Source organism: Lentinus tigrinus (assembly GCF_003813185.1).
Source record: "Lentinus tigrinus ALCF2SS1-7 unplaced genomic scaffold L226scaffold_94, whole genome shotgun sequence".
Classification (NCBI taxonomy): domain Eukaryota; kingdom Fungi; phylum Basidiomycota; class Agaricomycetes; order Polyporales; family Polyporaceae; genus Lentinus; species Lentinus tigrinus.
The window spans coordinates 1-19,691 of NW_027138003.1; the positions used below are offsets into that span (position 1 = coordinate 1).

General features: G+C 44.0%; 6 protein-coding genes across 6 annotated transcripts; 2 read left to right on the forward strand and 4 right to left on the reverse strand.

The window, feature by feature from the left end:
* Nucleotides 1-9,522: 9,522 nt before the first annotated feature.
* L226DRAFT_576951 (uncharacterized protein) lies at nt 9,523-9,765 on the reverse strand (the record flags this gene model as incomplete). Its single annotated transcript, XM_067685479.1, has 2 exons — nt 9,523-9,658; nt 9,719-9,765. 2 exons carry the CDS (start codon nt 9,763-9,765, stop codon nt 9,523-9,525), a joined length of 183 nt encoding a protein of 60 aa, XP_067528358.1.
* A 468-nt stretch (nt 9,766-10,233) lies between these two features.
* L226DRAFT_474404 (uncharacterized protein) lies at nt 10,234-11,254 on the forward strand (the record flags this gene model as incomplete). Its single annotated transcript, XM_067676587.1, is given in 3 exon segments — nt 10,234-10,366; nt 10,379-10,479; nt 11,090-11,254. 3 exon segments carry the CDS (start codon nt 10,234-10,236, stop codon nt 11,252-11,254), a joined length of 399 nt encoding a protein of 132 aa, XP_067528359.1.
* A 149-nt stretch (nt 11,255-11,403) lies between these two features.
* On the forward strand, nt 11,404-11,649 carry L226DRAFT_474401 (uncharacterized protein; the record flags this gene model as incomplete). The annotated part of the gene is made up of 1 exon (XM_067676586.1): nt 11,404-11,649. A coding segment is annotated over one exon (246 nt), but the record flags the coding sequence as incomplete, so codon positions are not given.
* A 1,772-nt stretch (nt 11,650-13,421) lies between these two features.
* Nucleotides 13,422-13,715, reverse strand: L226DRAFT_576952 (uncharacterized protein; the record flags this gene model as incomplete). The annotated part of the gene is made up of 2 exons (XM_067685480.1): nt 13,422-13,639; nt 13,697-13,715. The coding sequence occupies 2 exons, from the start codon at nt 13,713-13,715 to the stop codon at nt 13,422-13,424; spliced, it is 237 nt and encodes a 78-aa protein (XP_067528361.1).
* Nucleotides 13,716-13,997: 282 nt separating this feature from the next.
* On the reverse strand, nt 13,998-14,192 carry L226DRAFT_474400 (uncharacterized protein; the record flags this gene model as incomplete). The annotated part of the gene is made up of 1 exon (XM_067676585.1): nt 13,998-14,192. A coding segment is annotated over one exon (195 nt), but the record flags the coding sequence as incomplete, so codon positions are not given.
* Nucleotides 14,193-16,817: 2,625 nt separating this feature from the next.
* On the reverse strand, nt 16,818-17,463 carry L226DRAFT_564160 (uncharacterized protein; the record flags this gene model as incomplete). Its single annotated transcript, XM_067683619.1, has 3 exons — nt 17,180-17,463; nt 17,024-17,140; nt 16,818-16,986 (listed from the first exon to the last, which is right to left on the reverse strand). Exons 1-3 carry the CDS (start codon nt 17,380-17,382, stop codon nt 16,818-16,820), a joined length of 489 nt encoding a protein of 162 aa, XP_067528363.1. The 5' UTR covers nt 17,383-17,463.
* Between the last annotated feature and the right edge of the window lie 2,228 nt (nt 17,464-19,691).

Genomic DNA, 19,691 nt, shown 5'->3' on the forward strand with positions numbered 1-19,691 from the left:
GGTGACGTATTAGCCGGGAAAGGGGGGCGGAGTTCAGGGGTAGTCGGGTCGGGGTTGTGTCGGAGAGGTGGCAGGGCGGACTTGGGCACGGGATGTGACAAACACCTTTGCAACCGTGTAGTCGGGCTTCCCTGGCTTTCACAGCAGGAGACTTTCCACTGCTCTGGGTAGTAGCGCAGACAGAATGTTGCTTGAAAGAGCTTCCCCCAAAATCCACATGAGCAGTTCCCAGTGCTTATAGTGGTGGCTGCAGTGCGCCTCAGAGCGATCACAATGGCCTATGTTGAGCTCTGTGAAGTCTTATATATTGACAAAAGTGAATCTACACACCTCTGTCGAGCTCTGTGAAGTCTAAGGACTCCAGAGCTCGACACAGCGCCGTCTGTACAGTGCGCATTACGTAAGCTATGCAACTGTACAGTAGACCAAGCCACAGCGCTCAGAGAGCGCTCAAAGAATCAACAAAGCGAAGAAAAAAATGCTGTGTCAGTGGAAGTTGGGTGTTCAATCCCGGGACTGTGCAAATATTAAATGGTGGTAGAAGCACCAATAACTCGCAGGGGAAAGTAGCAAGCGACTAATCATAAAAGAGAGGTGTAAGTATGCAATGCGGTCATCACAGGGAATAATAAATCGCGACTTGAACGGGTCACAGGAACTCGAGTAATCACTCAGAGTTCAACATATATCCCTCGTTTAAGATCCCATCAGGGCCTGGGACCTTGAAAGCCTTCAGTTACCATCTGGCTGTGTCAACCTGCGCATCTGTGATCAATCTGAACTGGTACTTTGGTGGCAGGTACTTGAAGCCCTCCGGGAGCTCCGGTGCAGGCCCAGGGGGAAGAAGGTCTTGAAGAATTCCTCTCCTTTCTGCATGTTTGTAGTTAGTAGCATAGGCTCACTTTCTCACTCACCACATTGATGGAGGGAATGCGTGACCCTCCACCATCCGAGCTGCCCTTCCTCATGTACTGGTGCGCCACCCAGATTGAAGTCTTGTCGATGTTATCAAGCCAGTTGTCCCAGTAATCCTTCTTTGTGTACTTGACCGGGAATGCCATGGCTGGCATACAGGGTGTGCCATTTCACTGGAACCTCCTTCACTATCATAGCCTGCAGAGCATCAGCCACTGACGAGAGAGCAATGTCGAACTCAGCTATGGATGCTATGTGTGCTGCTGCCGGTCTCACCTCCAGCTCCTTCTTGAGTGTCTTGTTGAAAGTGTCCCAGTCCACCATGCGGAAGTTGCAATCGCACCCCTGCCTCGCTGCTGCCTGATGCTGCTTCTCTGTTGAGCGTGTCATGACATGGAGGGCGGTGTTCTGGTCTAGGTAGATATTGTAGATCAGTATGTCCCCCCACTGTTCATTGAGATCACCATGGTGTCCATCGAGGCCATTGGGATCACTGCCCATGTGTTGGTGGATAGCCTGTTGCTGATGAGAATGACTGATCACACACACACACTCCAGCCTCTCCGCCACCTGTATCTTCAGGGACTGTTCATCCAGCACATTTGCGAGGTAAGCCATCGAGATGATGCCCTTTGTCACTTTCTCCTTTGTGAAAGACCTTGGAGCAGCAGCCCGTTGATGAGCACCGGTAGTGTCGCACATGCTCCCAGTGGGTTCTGGGCAGTGGGATGATCTTCTCCTTCAACAACCACTTGGCGGCCTCCGCGTTATCCTTAATTGATGTCTTGCAGTGCTCAAATAGCTCAGCTGTTGTCATTTTGCTGATGTCCTTAGCCCTTGCAAATCCTGAAGTGCTTCTATCGCTCCATAGCTCTATGGCTATGGCTATTTCGTCTCGCTATGCTGTGTATTGTTGTCTCATAGCATAAGACATGGTAAAGTCTTTGCTTCCTCCCCCCCTACACAAATATGAGGGTGCTTATTGTTTCCAAATTCAGAAATGGTCCGAGCACAGACTTGTCGACATCATGCCTCCGTCCCTTCGTCTATCCCCTCCCTTCTGTCCCTTGGCTCTCCCCTCCATCTCCTCTCCTTCTCTGACTCTTTGCTCTCTCCTCTGACTCTTTGCTCTCTCCTCCCACTCTTCACTCTCTCCTCTCTCCTCCCTCCATCTCTTTGCTCTCGCTTCCCTCCATCTCTTCTGATCAACAGCCTGTAGCAGGTGGCACTACGCGAGGGAGTGGTACGCCAAGACCAACGGCACCCTCAAAGAGTTTCAAGCGCATTTCAGGACCTTGTCGCAGGCAGAGAAGCAGGTGCATCATTGTACTTGGAGAACGTCTTCGCTTGCAACCCTCAACGACGCCCCGCAGAGCCAACACAAAGAGTACGAGATGTCTCGTTGCTGTTCATTATCGCACTCGAAAATATATGACAGAACTCGCATAAGCGGTCAACATCGTTTTGGCTCGTATTCTAGATGGTTCCCCGAAAACTTCCCCCAGAAATCCCCAGGAATCGTAAAAATTCCGGTCGAATTTCACTGGGGGTCAAGAAGGAGCATCCTATTGCATAGGTATACCTGGATATACCTAGATCTGTGACCTATAGGTCCAAGTCATGTAGGTCCAGGTACCTACAACATGGATCATGCACAGATCTAGGTCAAGCATTTGAGAAAATATCTAGGTCACAGCTGACCTGTTTGAAAATGTTTATGTTCCTTTTGATGAATTAAGAATATTTCTAGCATAAACATTTTTTGGACTTCTAGGTAACCTGAAACCTGATCTGTATGACCTGTGACCTGTAGGTTGTAGGTCAAACAGGTTTAGGTCAGCACAGATATAGGTATCAAAATTTGAAGTGCAGGTACCTGTAAAACAGATTTAGGTAACCTGTAGATCAACCTATGCTCAGCCTTATGCTAGACTGCATGTACAATGGTCTCATCTCACTGCTGTTGCAACATTCATCCATTGGCTAGAACCAACCCATCATTTCCATCTCATTTAAGGACTCCTTTGATGACTAGGCCTGAGATTTTTGAACAATTGTTCATATGATAACCCTGCTCTCCACACTCATAACAGGTTATTAGTAACACATTTGTGCTTTGTGCACAGATGAGTTGATTTAGAATGGGAAGATGTAACTGTCCCTTGGAGCCCAAATGATGTATACAATATATCCTTGTCAAGCTTGAATGCATGATAGTAGAGGGCTGCATAGGCAGAATTGTTGAGAAACATGTTCTGGAGTCTTTAAATGATATCTTTGACTTCTGTATCTTTTGGTGGTGTGAGAGGTTTATTTCAAGTCTGACAGAACTCATCCCATTCTTCAGCATTATGAGTCCTGTGTTTCCCTTTGGCTTTGATATGCTTCTTAGTCTTCTTCTTAGAGTGGTATCTATGAGACTTGTACTTGTAGTTGAAATCAGAATCTGTATCAGAGTCATCCAATGATGAGCCTAAAAATGAGCTATCTGTATTCAAATCTTCATATTGGCTTTGAAGTCTGAGTCTGCTGTGTCAAAGCAGTTTCAATCAAACATTGACTCTACAATGTTGATATGCCAACTTTGAAAGGTGAAGTCATGACATGTGTAGGACGTTGGTGTAGATATTGAGCCTTGATTTGTGGTCAAAGGGCTCAAAGTTGCCTTGCCAAAATGACTTATTGAAAGTGTTTTTTGTAACATATGTGCACAGTTTCAACCACCCTGCAATCCTATGAAACTCCCAGTAAAAGGTCTAGAATCTGCCAGTAGAGTTGAGACTCTTGTGCCTAGCGGCAGATAAATACACTAAGGTCCTTGGGTTTATATCACTTCTTGTATCTGTCTGCATTATATGGATGTTCAAAATCTGTTAAAATACCAGTCCATTTTGCATTTGTAGGAAAGACTGCTTCCAGGACAGCTTGCATGGAGCTGCTACAATACTGTTTGAGACCATGACACTTCCCTTCATTGATAGACAGTTGCAAGCCTTGATTTTTTGTTTCAAGTCTTTGATAAATTCAGTGACCTTTTTCAAAGGATCTCCTTTAAAAGCCATAGGTGCACCTTTATTGCATTTTATAGGTAGACATGTAGATGTATTAGCAGTACTCATGGTGGGGGCCTTGGTATAAAGTGGGATGGGGTGACTTTGGGAAATATTGATATTGGTAGAAATACTGAGTGGGTTTGTAGAACATTGTACTGGTTTGATATGAAGAAGACTTGGTGAGAGTGAAGGACTAAATAGTCCTGAGGATATATTAGATAAGGTGACTGTGAAGGGGGTTGATATACTCGTTGAACCTGGAAAAGGTCTGAGTTAAGCTGGTTGGCCCACCAAACTCAATGGGTCCTGTGACAAGTTGGACAATATAATGTGGAATGGGTATCCCTTGAAGCACTCCCTGATAGCAGGCTCCAATTTGATGTGTGTAAAAGTTGATTGTATAGAACCCTCACCTGAGGCTATTAGATTTGAGCAAGATCAGATGATACCTTGGTTGTCTGGGGTAGTGTTAGGATGTATCCTGAGAGAGATGACTAGACAATACTTGATGATAGTCTCCTTGTCACATTCCGTGCTGAAGTCCCTCAACTCTGACACAACTCTGGTCAGACTTCCCTTCAAACTGCACCCCCTTTCAGAGTTATGACATCACTACCCTCTTTTTATTTATCATACCTTATATGGACTTTTAATCTGTCATCGGCTTGCATCATGACATTTGTATCTGTTACTTATACTTGATAGGTTTAATTGTTTGTATCCACCTCATCACATCCACATTCTGTCTCCTGTTGCTACTCCTATCAGGCTCCTACTGCATATTCAAATTTTATATATAAGCCTTGCCTTACAGTCATTTAATTCCTCAGTTGTGATATACCATTTACTTATCACTCAACTACTCAGCTACTTGGAACTCAATCTATTTGACTTATCCCACAACCTCTTGTCTGGACTTCACTTCAGATCTCGGACCTCAGACTTTTGTTATCTCTGTTCTTATTTATCTGCTTGACTCTTTATTTGTAGCTTGTTCTGGTATAAACTCCAGTTCCTCTTGTTGAAATTCTGCAAATTGAAGACATCAACACATCTTCAAATGTTGGTCAATAACTCTGCCAAAGTCTTCACTTCTACATTATCAGACTTTGGACTTTGGACTTTCTTCTGAGATTGACTGTTATACATGGTCCTAACAGATTAATAGCAAAGTGTGATGCAGAGGTCACCTCCTTGCATATATTATGATTGATGAGAAAATGAAGGGACATTATTTAGGTACAATCTTTCCTGCCAAAAGATGTCACAACTTTCATAGTTTGAAAGACTGTGCTTAGACTCTAAAAGCTATGAGTAAGCATCAGGCATCATTCTACAGGCACCATGTAACAACATTTATTATGCTCAGAACCCCATGCTAGGGTTGGAATGATTATGCATCAGTGGCTGTGTTATCCAGCACTGAGCACTTAGGTTCATTTGACTTAGTGACTTACTAACAGGTTTGACTGTCTTCAATTTGTTGTTTATGCTATAATTAAAGCAATAGAGGTTCCATTACATATTTATGTCTATACAACAGAACAAGGAATTCAATCTATAAGTAAAGAGTCCTATTACTAGTTACATGCATACAGGGAAGAACTGTTCCAATGTAGAATTCTAAAAAGTCCCCATAATCAATACAGTCTGGGTGCCACCTCTTTCCAATTGCGGTGGTATGAAACCACCATTAAAGGAGATCTACAATGCAAATTAGATGTTACCAAAATGTTTTGCTAGCAGTGAAACATTTCCACAACATCTGACATGTGTTTACATCACATGGGTCAGGGACCACATATAGGAGGACTTCAAGAAGGTAAGTTAGAGTAAGGTTAGTGGGTGAGGCTGTGCAGTGATGTATCTGGTGCATAGTGGTTGTGCCCACAATGGCTACCAACCATCATTGAGGAGTGGATAAGGATGACATACTCAAGGAAGACATTTTCAGCTTGAGGTAGCCATTCATCATTCTCTTCTTCTCCCTTTTCTGAATTGCATACCCATTGTAATTTGAAATTACGATTAATGAGGAATAAAGAGAGTGTTTTTTAGGTACAACAATTTCTGTCAACTCAGGTAACAACAACTGATGTTCATGGGAACACAATTTGGACTCTGATAGCCTCAAGTAAGTATTTGGTCCAGCCTAAGCAAGAAAAGTTCTTACTCACAAACACCTACCCTAGGGTTAGGGTACATAGCCTTAGGGCCCACTAGATGCCCCTAGACATCCTCATTGCTGCTCCATTCTGCACACTAGCACTGTTAGGACTGTGCACACAAGTCAAACTCCTGAAGGAAGTCTAAAGCCCAAGTCCAAAGTCCAAAGCCTGAAAGTGCACAGAGAGTAAAGGCTTTGGTGAAGTTATTGATCAATGTGTTCATGTCTTCAATTTAGGGACCTTCACGAGTAACCCGCAGATGTACCCATTATCCATACCTACAGGTTTTGAAAATGCAAAGGCCATACCCGCATCTTTATGGGTATGTTCCCACAGATTACCCATACAGGTGGGTATGATATTTGGATGCCCACGGGTTTATGCAGCCTGCAGGTTACCCATGAATAACCTGGGTGACACCCTCATGTTGTAGGCACAAACCATGGAATTCTGACAATATGTCACATGAAATTTTTCCAATTAAAACTGAGTGTGCTAGAGGCTAAATAAACATACTCAAATTCAGAAGGTATAGGCTGTCTTTTGTGCTCAGTTGCCCGAGATGCCTATGTAAGCACAAAGACAACCTGTACTTCTGGATTTGAGTATGTTTATTTTGCCTCTAGCACACTCAGTTTTGATCGAAAAATTTATGTGACATATCGTTAGAATTCCACCATGTGTGCCTACAATATGAGGGTGTGCAGGTACCCATGGGTTTACCTAGCCATACCCACATCCTTGAAAATCTGTGAAAAACAGGTACTTACACCTGCAGGTATACTTACCCATGGGTATTCCCATGGATTTATTCTTGGATACCCATGGGTTTTGCTAACTTGTGAAGGTCTCTACTTCAATTTACAAAAGTCCAACATAAAGCTCCAGACTTTATACCAGAGCAAGCTACAAATGTGTGAGTCAAGCAGAGAGTAAGGAACAGAGACAAGAACAGAAGTCGAGAGTCAGAAGGCAGAGGTTCAATGGATAGTGGGACGAAGTTTAGACAGAGGTTGTAGAGGAAGTCAGATAGATTGAGTTCTGAGTAGCTGAGTAGCCAATGAATGAGTCATGAGATATTAGAACTGAGGAACTATATGACTGTAAGGTATGACTTATATACAAATATCTGAATGTCCAGTCAGAGTCCAATAGGAGTAGAAACAAGAGACAAAATGTGAATGTGACAAGGTGGAAGCAAACAATCAAGCCTATTAAGTATAAGTAATGGGTACCAATGTCATAATGTGAGCGAATGAAAGAGCGGATGTCTGGAAGCAAACAGAGTCCAGGCAGAAGTCCAAATAAGGCATGATGAGTAGGAACGAGGGTGATAAAGTCATAACTGGAAAAGGGGTGCAGTTCAGAGGTAGTCCTGTAAGGGTTGTGGCGGAGAAGTGGCAGGGATGAGGGACTTGGGTATGAAATGTGATATATTGTGGCATTATACTATGATAGTCAGTGTAGCACAGCTAACTGCATGAACTTACTCTCTTTATGCTCAAATAACCACCCATATACCAGTCCCCACTTTTTTGTGCTTTGTCTTCACTTCACTTCACCAGTTACATTACTATTTTCCAGTAGTACAAGGCATATATTTCACCATACCCCAAGGCTAGCAGTATATAGAAACTCCTTTTATTATGAAACATCATGAAAAGTGCTAGAAAGAGGTTCAAATAGAGTATAGATGTATCTTGAACTTTTAGCATACACTTTGACTTTGAACAATCTTTTCTCGGCACAGCCAGCACTCCCACACAACAGCAACAGTAAGCCACAGAACCTCTGGGATGTTGATGAGCTCTCTGCCTGACTGAGCTTGTGATGTCTTCCAGTTAGGGTACCTAGATTAGATTCAATAGTCCAGCAGTTGCTGTTGGTAGTTAGGAGTTTTGTATGACTGTCAGGAGCCCAGGAGAACACCACCACCATGTAGAACTCAGTGGTTGATCCATTGCTGTCTTGTCTATCATTTCATCTTATTCATTGTCTTGTCTGCCACTGTCTCACCCACTGACTGCCACCTACCAATGTAGGGTCACCTGTAGCCCACCCACACCTTTCCTCTCTCCAATCCCCCATCCCCTCAGCCTGTGTGTTTTAGGTAGAGGGGATACCACCCATCTGCCAACACCTTTTGTAGTACCAGTTCTCTTGTTACATAGCAGATCCTTGATGTTGCTGTTGCCACAACACTCCCACTTCTAGTCCTTGTCAGACTATATCTTATGCCAAGGTATATTACTGGTGCAGTGTACTACCAACACTTGAACACATTAGTTCTACTGTAACAGTTAGAGCAAAAGCCAGTTGATTTTTATATGTATCACAATGCAATAGATAATATATGCACAGATAATTTTGGCTTACAATGAGTACTGGTCCACAATCCATTGTGTAACTTGGTGGAGAAGCCATCTCATTCAAGGCTAGGTTGCTTTAAGGACAATCAATGAGGTTGGTCTAGAACTTTGTGAATCACTTCTTATATACCATGACAAGCACTTTCAACTTAGACCTTTGTTTCCACTTATTGCACTCAATCATGAATAGATTAAGAAGGCTACGACTGGGGGTTATATATACTTGCTGACAAGAATAAGTTCTCTGAGATTGCAAACTGGCTTTTGAATATTAATGCTGGTACCCTTAGTGATATTGTTGACAGGCTGGAAACAGGACCTGTTAAGCCTGAAACAGATGAGGAGAAGGCTTGTTTTAAAGGGCTTAATGACCTAGATCATGTAGCATATAAAGTGCAAAGATCAATCACCAGCAAAAAGTATATGCACAATGAGGTTTGGTCCTTGGTTTCTTTCTATAAAGAATGGGAGAAGGGGGCGTCTGCGACACATGGATGCCATGTGGTGCCGCGTGGCTGCCATGTGCGTGCTCGAGCTTGCGAGGGCGTCTGGGACTGTGCCGAGCTTGCGAGGCACCATAGGTTCCCGCCGAGCCTGCGAGGCCCCAGTTCTGACTGTCTTGCGCCGAGTTTACCAGGCGCTCCCTGCAGTATGAGAACGACATGTGCATGGGCTAACATAACGGGCTGACATGAACGGCTCACGGACAGAGGTCCGTGCTGAGCTTGCAAGGTCTGGCCGAGCCTGTGAGGCCCCACTATCTTCCGCAGAGTTTGCGAGGCGCTCTCTGCAAATTTTCCAGCATGGGAATGACCATATGCATCGATCAACATGACAGGCTTTTTTTTTGATCACAGGTATATTGCGTAGACTACAAGTACATGCAGTGCTTCAACAGCCGTCTGCGAGACGTAGAGTTTTCGAAATGACCCCTACAAACATATGTGCGAGTTAGTGCCTCCAAACGAAGACATCTGAATAATCAATCAAAGCGCGATAGAGCAGGTTACAGTCCCCCTAGGAGTAGTCCGGAGCGTCCTCGAAGGAGAACGCTGTCAGGTTCTCCTGGAGGAACCTCTGGATGTCGTAGAAGGGGTCCATGGACTCCAGCAGTTCCTCAAAACATGACAGGCTAACGGGCCAACATGACGGGCTAACGGGCTAACACAACGGGCAAATTTGAAATAGGTTAACAGGATGATGGCCCACTCACTTCTGCCTATTTCTGAACCGAGTTTTGCTTGAAGCATTGGCTGACATGACGGGCTGATCCGTGAACAGGATGGACATGCATCAGGGTATGGCTAACAGGTACGGGCTGACGCGATGGGCTGATGGTCAACGGGATGAGCTGATGAGGTTTAACAGGCTACTGAGGCGGGGTTCACGTTCGATGACTTATACATTCATCATTTTATCTAACATGAAGCCAAAAGTGAAGTCCATAATGTGCATATGCCAGGCTAGCACTGAGCCGAAGGCAAAGCCCACGATACACATATGTAGTGTTGAGCTGAAGGCGAAACATCCTCCCGGAGTGGCAAAGCCATGGGTGCGAAACTAGTATTAGGAGCACCATCTTGGTTCATCACTTTTGCCCCAGCAGATGTCAAACACCCTATAGCTTTATATTATGTAGATATTGATCAAACTTTTGTGCCCAAGTTCAGAAATCAGAATGAATGGATAAATCTTATAGCCAACTTAATGGAGGAATTAACACCAAAAATGACCAAGTTAAAAGGTGATCCCTTGCATATTCCTCCTGCCAAAATATTACCCAAATCATCTCCTCCTTTGTGTGATCACCAAATTTCATTGGATTGTAGATCCTGTCACACCTATCTTGACTGGAAAAATGGTTGTCTTTAAGAGATGGATGAAATTTTATATTTGTCAAATGTACATCATTGTAACACAAGAAGTAAGTCAAACAAGACACCAAAAGGGGCTAAAAATACAGAAATGCAAAAAGTAGACAAGCATGGATGCACAAACCCTATTACCAAAGTTTCCAAGGCACACTTTTCTCATAAAACTTTTCCTTCCACCCAGTTGACTGTTACGAACATACTATCAGGAATTCAAACGACAACTGTACTACTAGGTATCTGGGGTACGGTATCACTTTTACCTCTTTTCCTCTAGCACGAGAACACTTTGCTTCTTAGACTAGCTTGTGTTCTCGTTCACTTCTTAGCTTTACTTCTCAGAAGCGCACTGCCTTAGTTGCATAGCCACGGACCACAGTTACGGTACAAAAAACGTACACAGCCACAATACTGGACTGGTGGTTTGCTAGGAGACTCAGTGTTCGCACTTTCTCTAGATATCTCTAGAACATTCTTCCGCAGTCTCTCTACATGTATATAAGAGGTGATGCCTCAGAGCAACCCTCAGCTTTCAGTCTCTTCAGAGTATAACCAGCTCTTAACCAGTTATCTCACTTTCACCACGATCTTACTAGTGTTCGCTTTTGATAAAGCGAACCGGGACTAGCAAGAGTTCAGCAGAGTAGCTGAACAGAACAACCTTTAAGGCTTAGGTTTAAGGTCACGCTCAAAAACGTAACATAGACCAAGAGACTGAAGCATTGATTATAAAAAAAGGGCAGCCATCGCTGAGTACTTTTACACCAGCTATGTCATACTTGCTATGTTGCAACCATGATGTTACAAGTTCACTCTCTGGTACTGCCATTAAATCTGTCATTGCATATGTTGCTGACTATATTACCAAGACTCCATAAAAAACTCATGTTATACTTCAGTCAGTCCAGAAGGTATTTGATCACAATGCAAATGTACTTAAAGATTCAAAGTCTAAGTGGGCAAGGACGATAATGACAAAAATAGTCAATTCATTGACAGCCTCTTCAGAGATAGGCAGTCCAATGGCCTACTAAGCCATCCTGATCATTACACCAGCCATATGTTTAGGCCTTGTTATTGGAGAGGGTATGTTTATGAGGTCATGAAAGCATGGGCTGATTCTGGTAACATCAGTGAGGAAGGTAAGTCTGTTGTTGTTGTAGGTGTCTCAAAAGAAGAAAATGTGAATAAACCAACTATTGTGCCATTGTCTCCAGTTCTTGACTATATGTGGTGGCCTTCAGAGTTTGAAAACATCTGTGTTTATAACTGAGTGCATCTTTTTGATACAAAGGCAATACCAAAGAGTGAAATATATATATAAGGCCTCAGAAGTATGTTTCAGTCAATAATGATAGTGACTTTGAGAATGGTTATATTGTGAAAGATAATGATGGTCAGCATGGTATTATGCTGAATACTGATGACTGTGATGAGGTAGAGCTTGCTTCTGTAAATCATGTAGTTGATGGGCAAGCTACAGAGTTATATGGAGGGGCCTGGTCTCATGCTAAAGAGGAAGAGGAGTCTGAGGATGAGTTGCTCTTGACCAGCCAGTCAAATCAACAGCTCTATAAAGATATTCAGAAAGAAATGGGCATGGCTATACAGCAAGCTCCTTCAGATAGAAGGGGTAAATATTATGATGCAGAGCATCCTCAAGCAAACTGTTTACACATCATGTAGCTTTGGTCAATAAAGAAGAGGGATTTGTCCCCAACTCCATAGGGGGATCACTATCACACAAAGATGTAGAAAGTTGTAAGGAGTATTGAGTCAAGCCTCTGAGCGAGATCGGATGGTACCTCAGTTGTTTGGGGTAGTTTTGGAAATATTCTGAAAGAGGACCAGATAATACTTGATGATCGTCCCCATTGGGACTGATAGTAGACCGATTGTAGGTCTTGTATGATGACTTGAATATAACTTGATAGCCTCTGTTGAAACTAATAGTAGACCTATTGTAGGTCTTGTACAACAACTTGAATATAACTTGATAATGCGAAGTGGGTCACTCAAGGATGCCTCACTTCATGAACATAGATGTATGTGTATAACTTAGAGAGCACTCAACTTCAGAGTGGGAAGAGATGGGGGGGAGAAAATCTTCTCAGCACTTAGCCTGAGTGAAAAGGGAGGGGGAAAGTCCTCTCCCTCATCCCTTGAGGGATGGGGGTTTATATATTGTCTCTGTAGGAATTTCTACAAATGTTGTCAAACATCATCTAAGCTATTGTGTCTGACTGGACAATAGAGAAAGGACAATAGGGACAGAATAATGAAATATAGGACAATGGAGAAAGGACAATAGGAACAGAATAATAGAGTATAGGACAATAATATGAAGACAATAAGGGGAAGGGAATAATAAGTCTCAGACAATAAGACAGTAGATAGTAGAGCGGAAAAGTAAAGGAAATAGTACAATAGGGCTTGAGAAATTTCTCAAGGACAATGGGACTAGACAATAATACCAAAGAACAATAGTTGAATAGAAATAATATGAGTCTGAACAATAGTTTACGGACAATAGGGGCATGCAGGTCCAAGTGTGACCAAGATACAGTGAGTATACTTTCAGGTATCCAAGAATACATGCTAAGGCTGAGCATAGGTTACCTACAGATCAACCTAGATCTGTTTCATAGATACCTGTGCTCCAAATTTCAATACCTAGATCTGTGCATGATCCGTGTTGTAGGTACCTAGACCTATAGGTCACAGGTCATACAGGTCAGGTTTTAGGTTACCTAGAACTTCAAAAAACTTTTATGCTGTAAATATGCTAATTTTATCAAAAGGAACATAAAAAGTTTCAATACATGTCAGCTGTGACCTAGATGTCTTCTCATAGGCTTGACCTACATAGATCTGTGCATGATCCATGCTATAGGTACCTGGACCTGTAGGTTTGGATCATCTAGGTCATGGATCTAGGTAGTATAGGTATACCTATGCAATACCTAAACCTATGCTCAGCCTTAATACATGCAGATGTGTTCAAGTGACGAGATAGTTCGCAAAGAGATTGTCATTCACTAGCCCCTAATCCTCAACCTCCTCCTCCTCCTCATCATTGAGGAGGATTTTCAATAACCAGTCTTCCTTGTTGTCCTCATACTGGGGTTGCATATCAATGACCATCTGGTGGTCACCAGTTTTGATGACTAAATTGGAGAGGTCATCAGCCCAAATCTCCTGATCATCAAAATTATACAGTTGACCATGCCCCTGCAACAGGTACACTTCCTGCTTGAATTCACCTGAGCGAAGGGTGTTACTCTCACTGAGAGCATCGCTGCACAAAGTTGTAGCCATACCTTCTGATAAAAGAGACATGGTCTCATCAAAGGGGTGGATGCCAAATGCTGTGTCAGGTCATCCAGGGTCATGATTGATACTGGGCTGATCAGGGGTAGAGTAGAAGAGACTTGGTGTGAACTTTGAAGTAAGCCATTGGCAGGGACAATCAATGAGTGAAGTAAAAGAATGATAGCATTTGCCCCAGTAATGCATGAGTTATTCAAGTAACAAGTACGCAACCACATGTATGGGTAAGTGCGCAAGGTGTAATGATTGTTATATAAAATACCAAAAAGTGGGGAAAAACTGATGAACAGTTCAGTAACGTGTATGTCCACCTCGAGCCTCTCTAAAGGCCTGAACACGGTCAGGGAGTGAATGATACAGCTTGGCAATGAAGTCATCCTCGAGTCCATACCACTCCTCTTGCAATGCGGCCCATAGCTCGTTGAGGTTTTGAGAAAGAGGGTTGCAATGGCAGACATGGCGATCTAACTCATCCCAGACATGTTCATGTCAGGAGAGCTCAAAGGCCAGGGGAGAACAGTGATATTGTGGTCATGCAACCACTGCTTCATGAGGTGTGTGGTGTGCTTGCAGTCATTGTCCATCAGGAAAAGTACCTTGGCTTCAGGCCACAGCCAGGGTGCCTCAGGTTGTTCCAGGTTGCTCTGAAGCAACCTGGGACAACCTGAGAGTGCACATTTTGATTTATAGCTAAAAGAGCAATTTTCCAGTACTAACAAAGCCTATATGTTTCCATTGTAGCTTGAGCCAGCCTTCTAAATGGCCTAGATGCTTCAGTCTTTACAGGTTTGTGTTGCACTGTATTAGCGCTCTTTGGGCGCTTTTTTGGGCAACAAGCGCTCAAGCCTTGCCAGGTTCAGCCAGAGCTCCCAGAGACATTCAAGGGCAACTAATAAACACACAAATCATAGCTTTATCTCTTCTTATTTTCGCTTTTAAACACTACTCAGCATCTAAACAAACCATGTCATTGCATTAGGGATGCTCTGAAATGTATATAGTGCATGGAATACTAGTAGTCTATTGACACTTCAGGAGCGACAACTGAAAGAAACTACAAAGTCCATCTTTATGAAAATATGGTATGTATAGCATTGCTAGGCTTATATGTTAAAGCACTCATGGTGCAGTGGTAATGAGTAGATGCTTATTTTCATGAAGGCATTAGTTCAATCCTGGCATTTATTCATAGGCTGTGCTGTTCTCAGCACTGCCCGATTTGGGTTACTCTGCTGAAACAGCTTGTTATGCAGAGTGTCCAAATATGGTACAGTAACAAGGGAGAGTAAGTAAGTGGCAGAGCATCCATAACACCTTAGATGCCTATATATTTGGCACATGTGCGCATTGTTTATTTATATTTGTTTGTCTTGTGGCACCAGCCCAGGGCAGGTGTCGCTCTCTCTCTCTCACTGTACTTGATGCTTTCCTGCCTGCCCCCCTTTATTTTTGCCTGTACAAACTATCTCACCAGGTGTGTATATTGCTGACAAGTCCACAACTAACCTGTAGATGTGCAGATCTTGGCAGGAGAAGGGCATACTGGGCTGGATGAATGTTAATGAGAGTGGATGACAACCTCAGGTGCATCAGCTCACTTTTCTGCCCAGGTACTAATCAATGCTAACTTGCCTTCTCTCTCTTCTAGCAAGGTATGTTGTTCATTTACGCCCTTCTGGTACTGATATGTGTATGTCTAGATATCTGGGTGACCCTTTGGGGAAGAGGCTGATGTTCTTCCCTCTCTCCTCTCTTCCTGCAGTCTGGACCACTGGTGCATCATCCTATCATTTATGTTAGTTCCTCTATACTCACCATGCATGTTGCACTGCAACATCTCTTGTTGCCCCTATATTGTTGTTATGCTGGTGAGTTCTTATGCACTATTGAACTTATTCACTGACATCTCCATCTAGCAGGGTAGTGTTGTTGGATTTCGTGTTTGAGCGAGCGAGCGCTTGCTCGCATCGTAGTGCCTATGATGATTTTTGTGTGCAGACGGGCACCTTATGCCCCATCTGTTTGCCTCTGTACCACAATGCTATTGTACAGGACAAATGGAATTCTACACTATTCTGCTCCTCTGGCAATGTTCGACGGTTTGCTCAAACAAGTGTATCTATAGCCATCTTGTTGCATGTTATATCCCTCCTGTATAGTAGCTAGTTGAATATATTTTGATTCTCTCTATTCTACTGGTGTAATAGTGTGATAAAGTGTAAAAATGGAATAAATAAAGGCAGATTTGGCTTGCTCTGGCTAGCTCTGGCTGAAACCTAGGACGTCTCAGAGCCACCTAGGTTGCTCTTAAAGCTAGGCTTCAGTGAAACTTTGATCTGAGAGTGTCCTAGGCCTCTCTGGCGTCTTTCTGTGTTTGAGTGCCCTAGAGTGCCCTGAGGCTGCCTAGGAGTGCCTAAAGCGGCCTGGGGCTAGGTGCCTTTTTCCTGATGTTGTGCTGAAAGATGAAGCTGTCTTGGAGGATGGAGTAGTCTTGCAGGGTTCCTAGGAATGACTGCTCTAAGATGGAACAGTACTGCTTGGAATTCATGTTGCCCTTGATGTGATGAAGACGCCCAACACCTCAGGAGGTGATGCATCCCCACACCATCAAACTCCCTACTCCATGCTTGACCTGCTGCTTGACATTCCTCACCAAGAACTCCTCCCCAATCCTTCTTTTGCACCATTGCCTCCAATGAGATTGAACTGAGACTCATCTGAGAAGAGCACTGGCTTCTAATCCTCCACACTCTAATTGGCAAACTCCTCTGCCCACTTCTTCCGCTGCTTGATGTGCAAGGCACTGAGATATGGCTTTGACCGGTGCACCCGTCCATTGAGGCCAATCTCGCAAAGCCTATGGTGTACAGTCGGAGCACTGACATTGGGAAAGAGCTGACGTTGGACATCTGTTGCATCCCGGGCTGACTCATTGGCAAGGGCAACTTCAGCATGATGAAGGTCATGGGGAGTGAGGAGATGAGGTCAGCCTGACCGAGGAGCATGATAGTAGAAGTTACCGGTTTTCTGAGGTTTTGGGCAAAGGTGCGACAATTCAGGTACAAGATGCTGCCAATTTCGATCATGGTCTTGGGCTTTTCATAAGTAGGGTCACAAAGTTGGAGAATGCGAGCCTGTTTTGTGGGAGTGTGTCACGGTCTGTGGACCAGCACCCCCTTTTTGCCCCTCCCGGAAGTTCCAGTTCCCTCTTTCAGACCCTTTCCTATCTTGGACACCCCCTTTTTGGATCCCCTGAACCCCATTCCCGTGACTGCATGCTCTGTTCCCGTGGTCGTATGCTTCATTCCCGCAGTTACCTCCCCTTTACCATGTGTTTTCCCGCCCTTTTGTCTTCCACCCGCGCAGCCTCATTCCCCTTCCCATGTGATTCCCTTCCACTAGCACGTGATTGTCTTGCACTGGCACGTGATTCTCTAGAGCAGAGTAGTATATAAGACCCCCTCAGCGCTTACCTAGTCCCCATCTCGACCTCCTGGTCATTGGGACTAGGTGTGTATCTACCCCCTGTACTCTTCCCCCTCCCCGTGCTAATGTATAACCTGGTCATTGGGACTAGTCTGTCGCAGTGCGCTTGAAGACTAGCTGTCGTCGACTTTGTGCCTTCGTGCCGGTCGTCGCTTTGTCCTCCATCGAGTTCATCATCTCTTCTATCCATCTCATTGCTCTTTCGGCTCCTCGCCGCTCGCCCCTCAGGTCGTCGCCGATCGACGCCTGGTGTCTATGCGTCTAGTCGCCGCGACAGAGTGCAGGGTGCCATAGTGATAGATATGAAGAGTAGAAGGTGTAGAATGAGGATATTAAAGTGGTGTAGTGTCAGGGGATTATATGTGGTGTGTTTATGAGGAAAAACAATGAACGGCAAGCTATGCGCTGGCACGTCGAAAATAAGCACCCAAATGTTCCCATGGCTTTTGCAGTGTTTCACACAGCTGCCCAGTGATACCATAGGGGCATTATATAGCTACTACTGTATACTTATTCTACAACACATCACATACACTTACACTCATATAGACATGAGCTAGAGAGGAAATAATGCCCGCTCCTGGGAGCAGGCATTATTTTTGTCCATCACTGTAACAATCTTGATCAATGCAGGGATCTATGGAGTCTTTATTTACACAATTTGGATATGAGTTGATAAGCCTACTAATAAAAAATGATGTAAATGCGACCCAAGTAAGCATTTTAGGCTATCAGGACAGTCACATGACCATTATAAGCGCTCAATGGGAAGTTGTTGCGGGCAGCCATCAACATAGATGTCATAATTTTCGGCACCAGTAGCTTTATGTATGATGGCACAGGGTGGTTGTGGGAATAGCAAAAAGTGCCCAATTGCATAAAAGCACAGGTGATTGTTTTGATTTAACAGTAAGTCAATAACCTGCTAAGAAACTTCCACAGGGACACTTAAAACAGAGCCTTATAGGTCTGTAGTCTACTAATAATCATTTGCTGTTGCTGGTCAACAACAGAAATAGGATAAATTACACTTATGTTTACTAGATGACGTCTACCATGCAGACCATGGATAAGTAATTGTGTATGTAGATGATAGTTTGGATGACTAATTTGCTATTGAAGAGGACATAAGAATCATAAAAGCAAATAGTAGTTGACTGAGTAAATTGCACATTGAAGAGTGTATGAGAGAACAATAAGTAAGTGGGTAAGTACATAGTACACATTGAATAGTGTGTTCTAACACAGTAAACATTGAAATAAGCCAAAGCATATGGAAATATGGTAACTCAACAAGTCAGTAGCATGTTGAAGAGTGTATAACAAAATTATGTGTAAAATACTGAACAGCAAGGCCCTAAGGCATGAGACTAGGTTGAGCATCACACAGGACCCTGACTTAGGGTTAAGGTCTCATCACCTTAGGGGTTGTTTTGACTCAAAAAGTTATTTACCAGTCAGCATCTATTACTTACTGAGAGTGAGCGGATATTCAAAAAAGTTCCCACATCACAGGTTTCCGTGACACTTTTTGGTGGGGAGTGTCGTACCTAAAAAATGATCACTTCATTCCTCATTGATCGTAATGTGTCATGACTAAGACTTTGTCCAACGTGACATCCTCATTGTAGGGTTCTTGCACATAGAGTTCAAAGTGTACATCAGAGAAGTTGGAAATGGAGGTAGAAGTGGGAGAAATAGTAGGGGGAGGGACGTCTCCATCTTAATCATCAGGTACAAGAACTGGCTGATTCCCATTTGTGATCATGTTCCAGATGCAAGGTTGGGTGTTGTTAAGACTATGCGCACAAGTCGAACTCCGAAGGGAAGTCCGAAGTCCGAAGTCCGATGGTGCGCGGGAACGAAGACTTTGGCGAAGTTATTGACCAACGCCCGAAGAGTCGTCGATGTCTTCAATTTGCAGAAGTCCGACAAGAGGCTCCGGAGTTTATACCGGAGCAAGCTACGAATAAGAGAGTCAAGCAGAGAGTAAGGAACAGAGACGAGAACAGAAGTCAGAGGCCGGAGGTCGGAGGTCCGGTCGAAAGGTCGGACGGAGATCAGACGGAGGTTGGCAGAGAAGTCAGATAGATTGAGTACTGAGTAGTCGAGTGGGTAAACGAGATATCAGAACTGAAGAACTATGCGACTGTAAGGTAGGGTTTATATACGGAAGTCCGATAGGAGTCCGACAAGAGTAGGGACAGGAGGCGGACTGCGGAGATGACAAAGCGGAAGCAAATAAAACGGCTAGTAAGTATAGGCGGCGGATACACTGCGGAGATGACGGAGCGGAAGCAACTGAACTGGGCTAGTAAGTGTAGGCAGCAGATACTGATGTCATAATACGATCGGATGACAGAGCGGGGGTCGGAGGCAATCGGAGTCCGGACGGAAGTCCGGATAAGGCAGGAGGGAAAGGAGTAGGGGTGGTGACGTATTAGCCGGGAAAGGGGGGCGGAGTTCAGGGGTAGTCGGGTCGGGGTTGTGTCGGAGAGG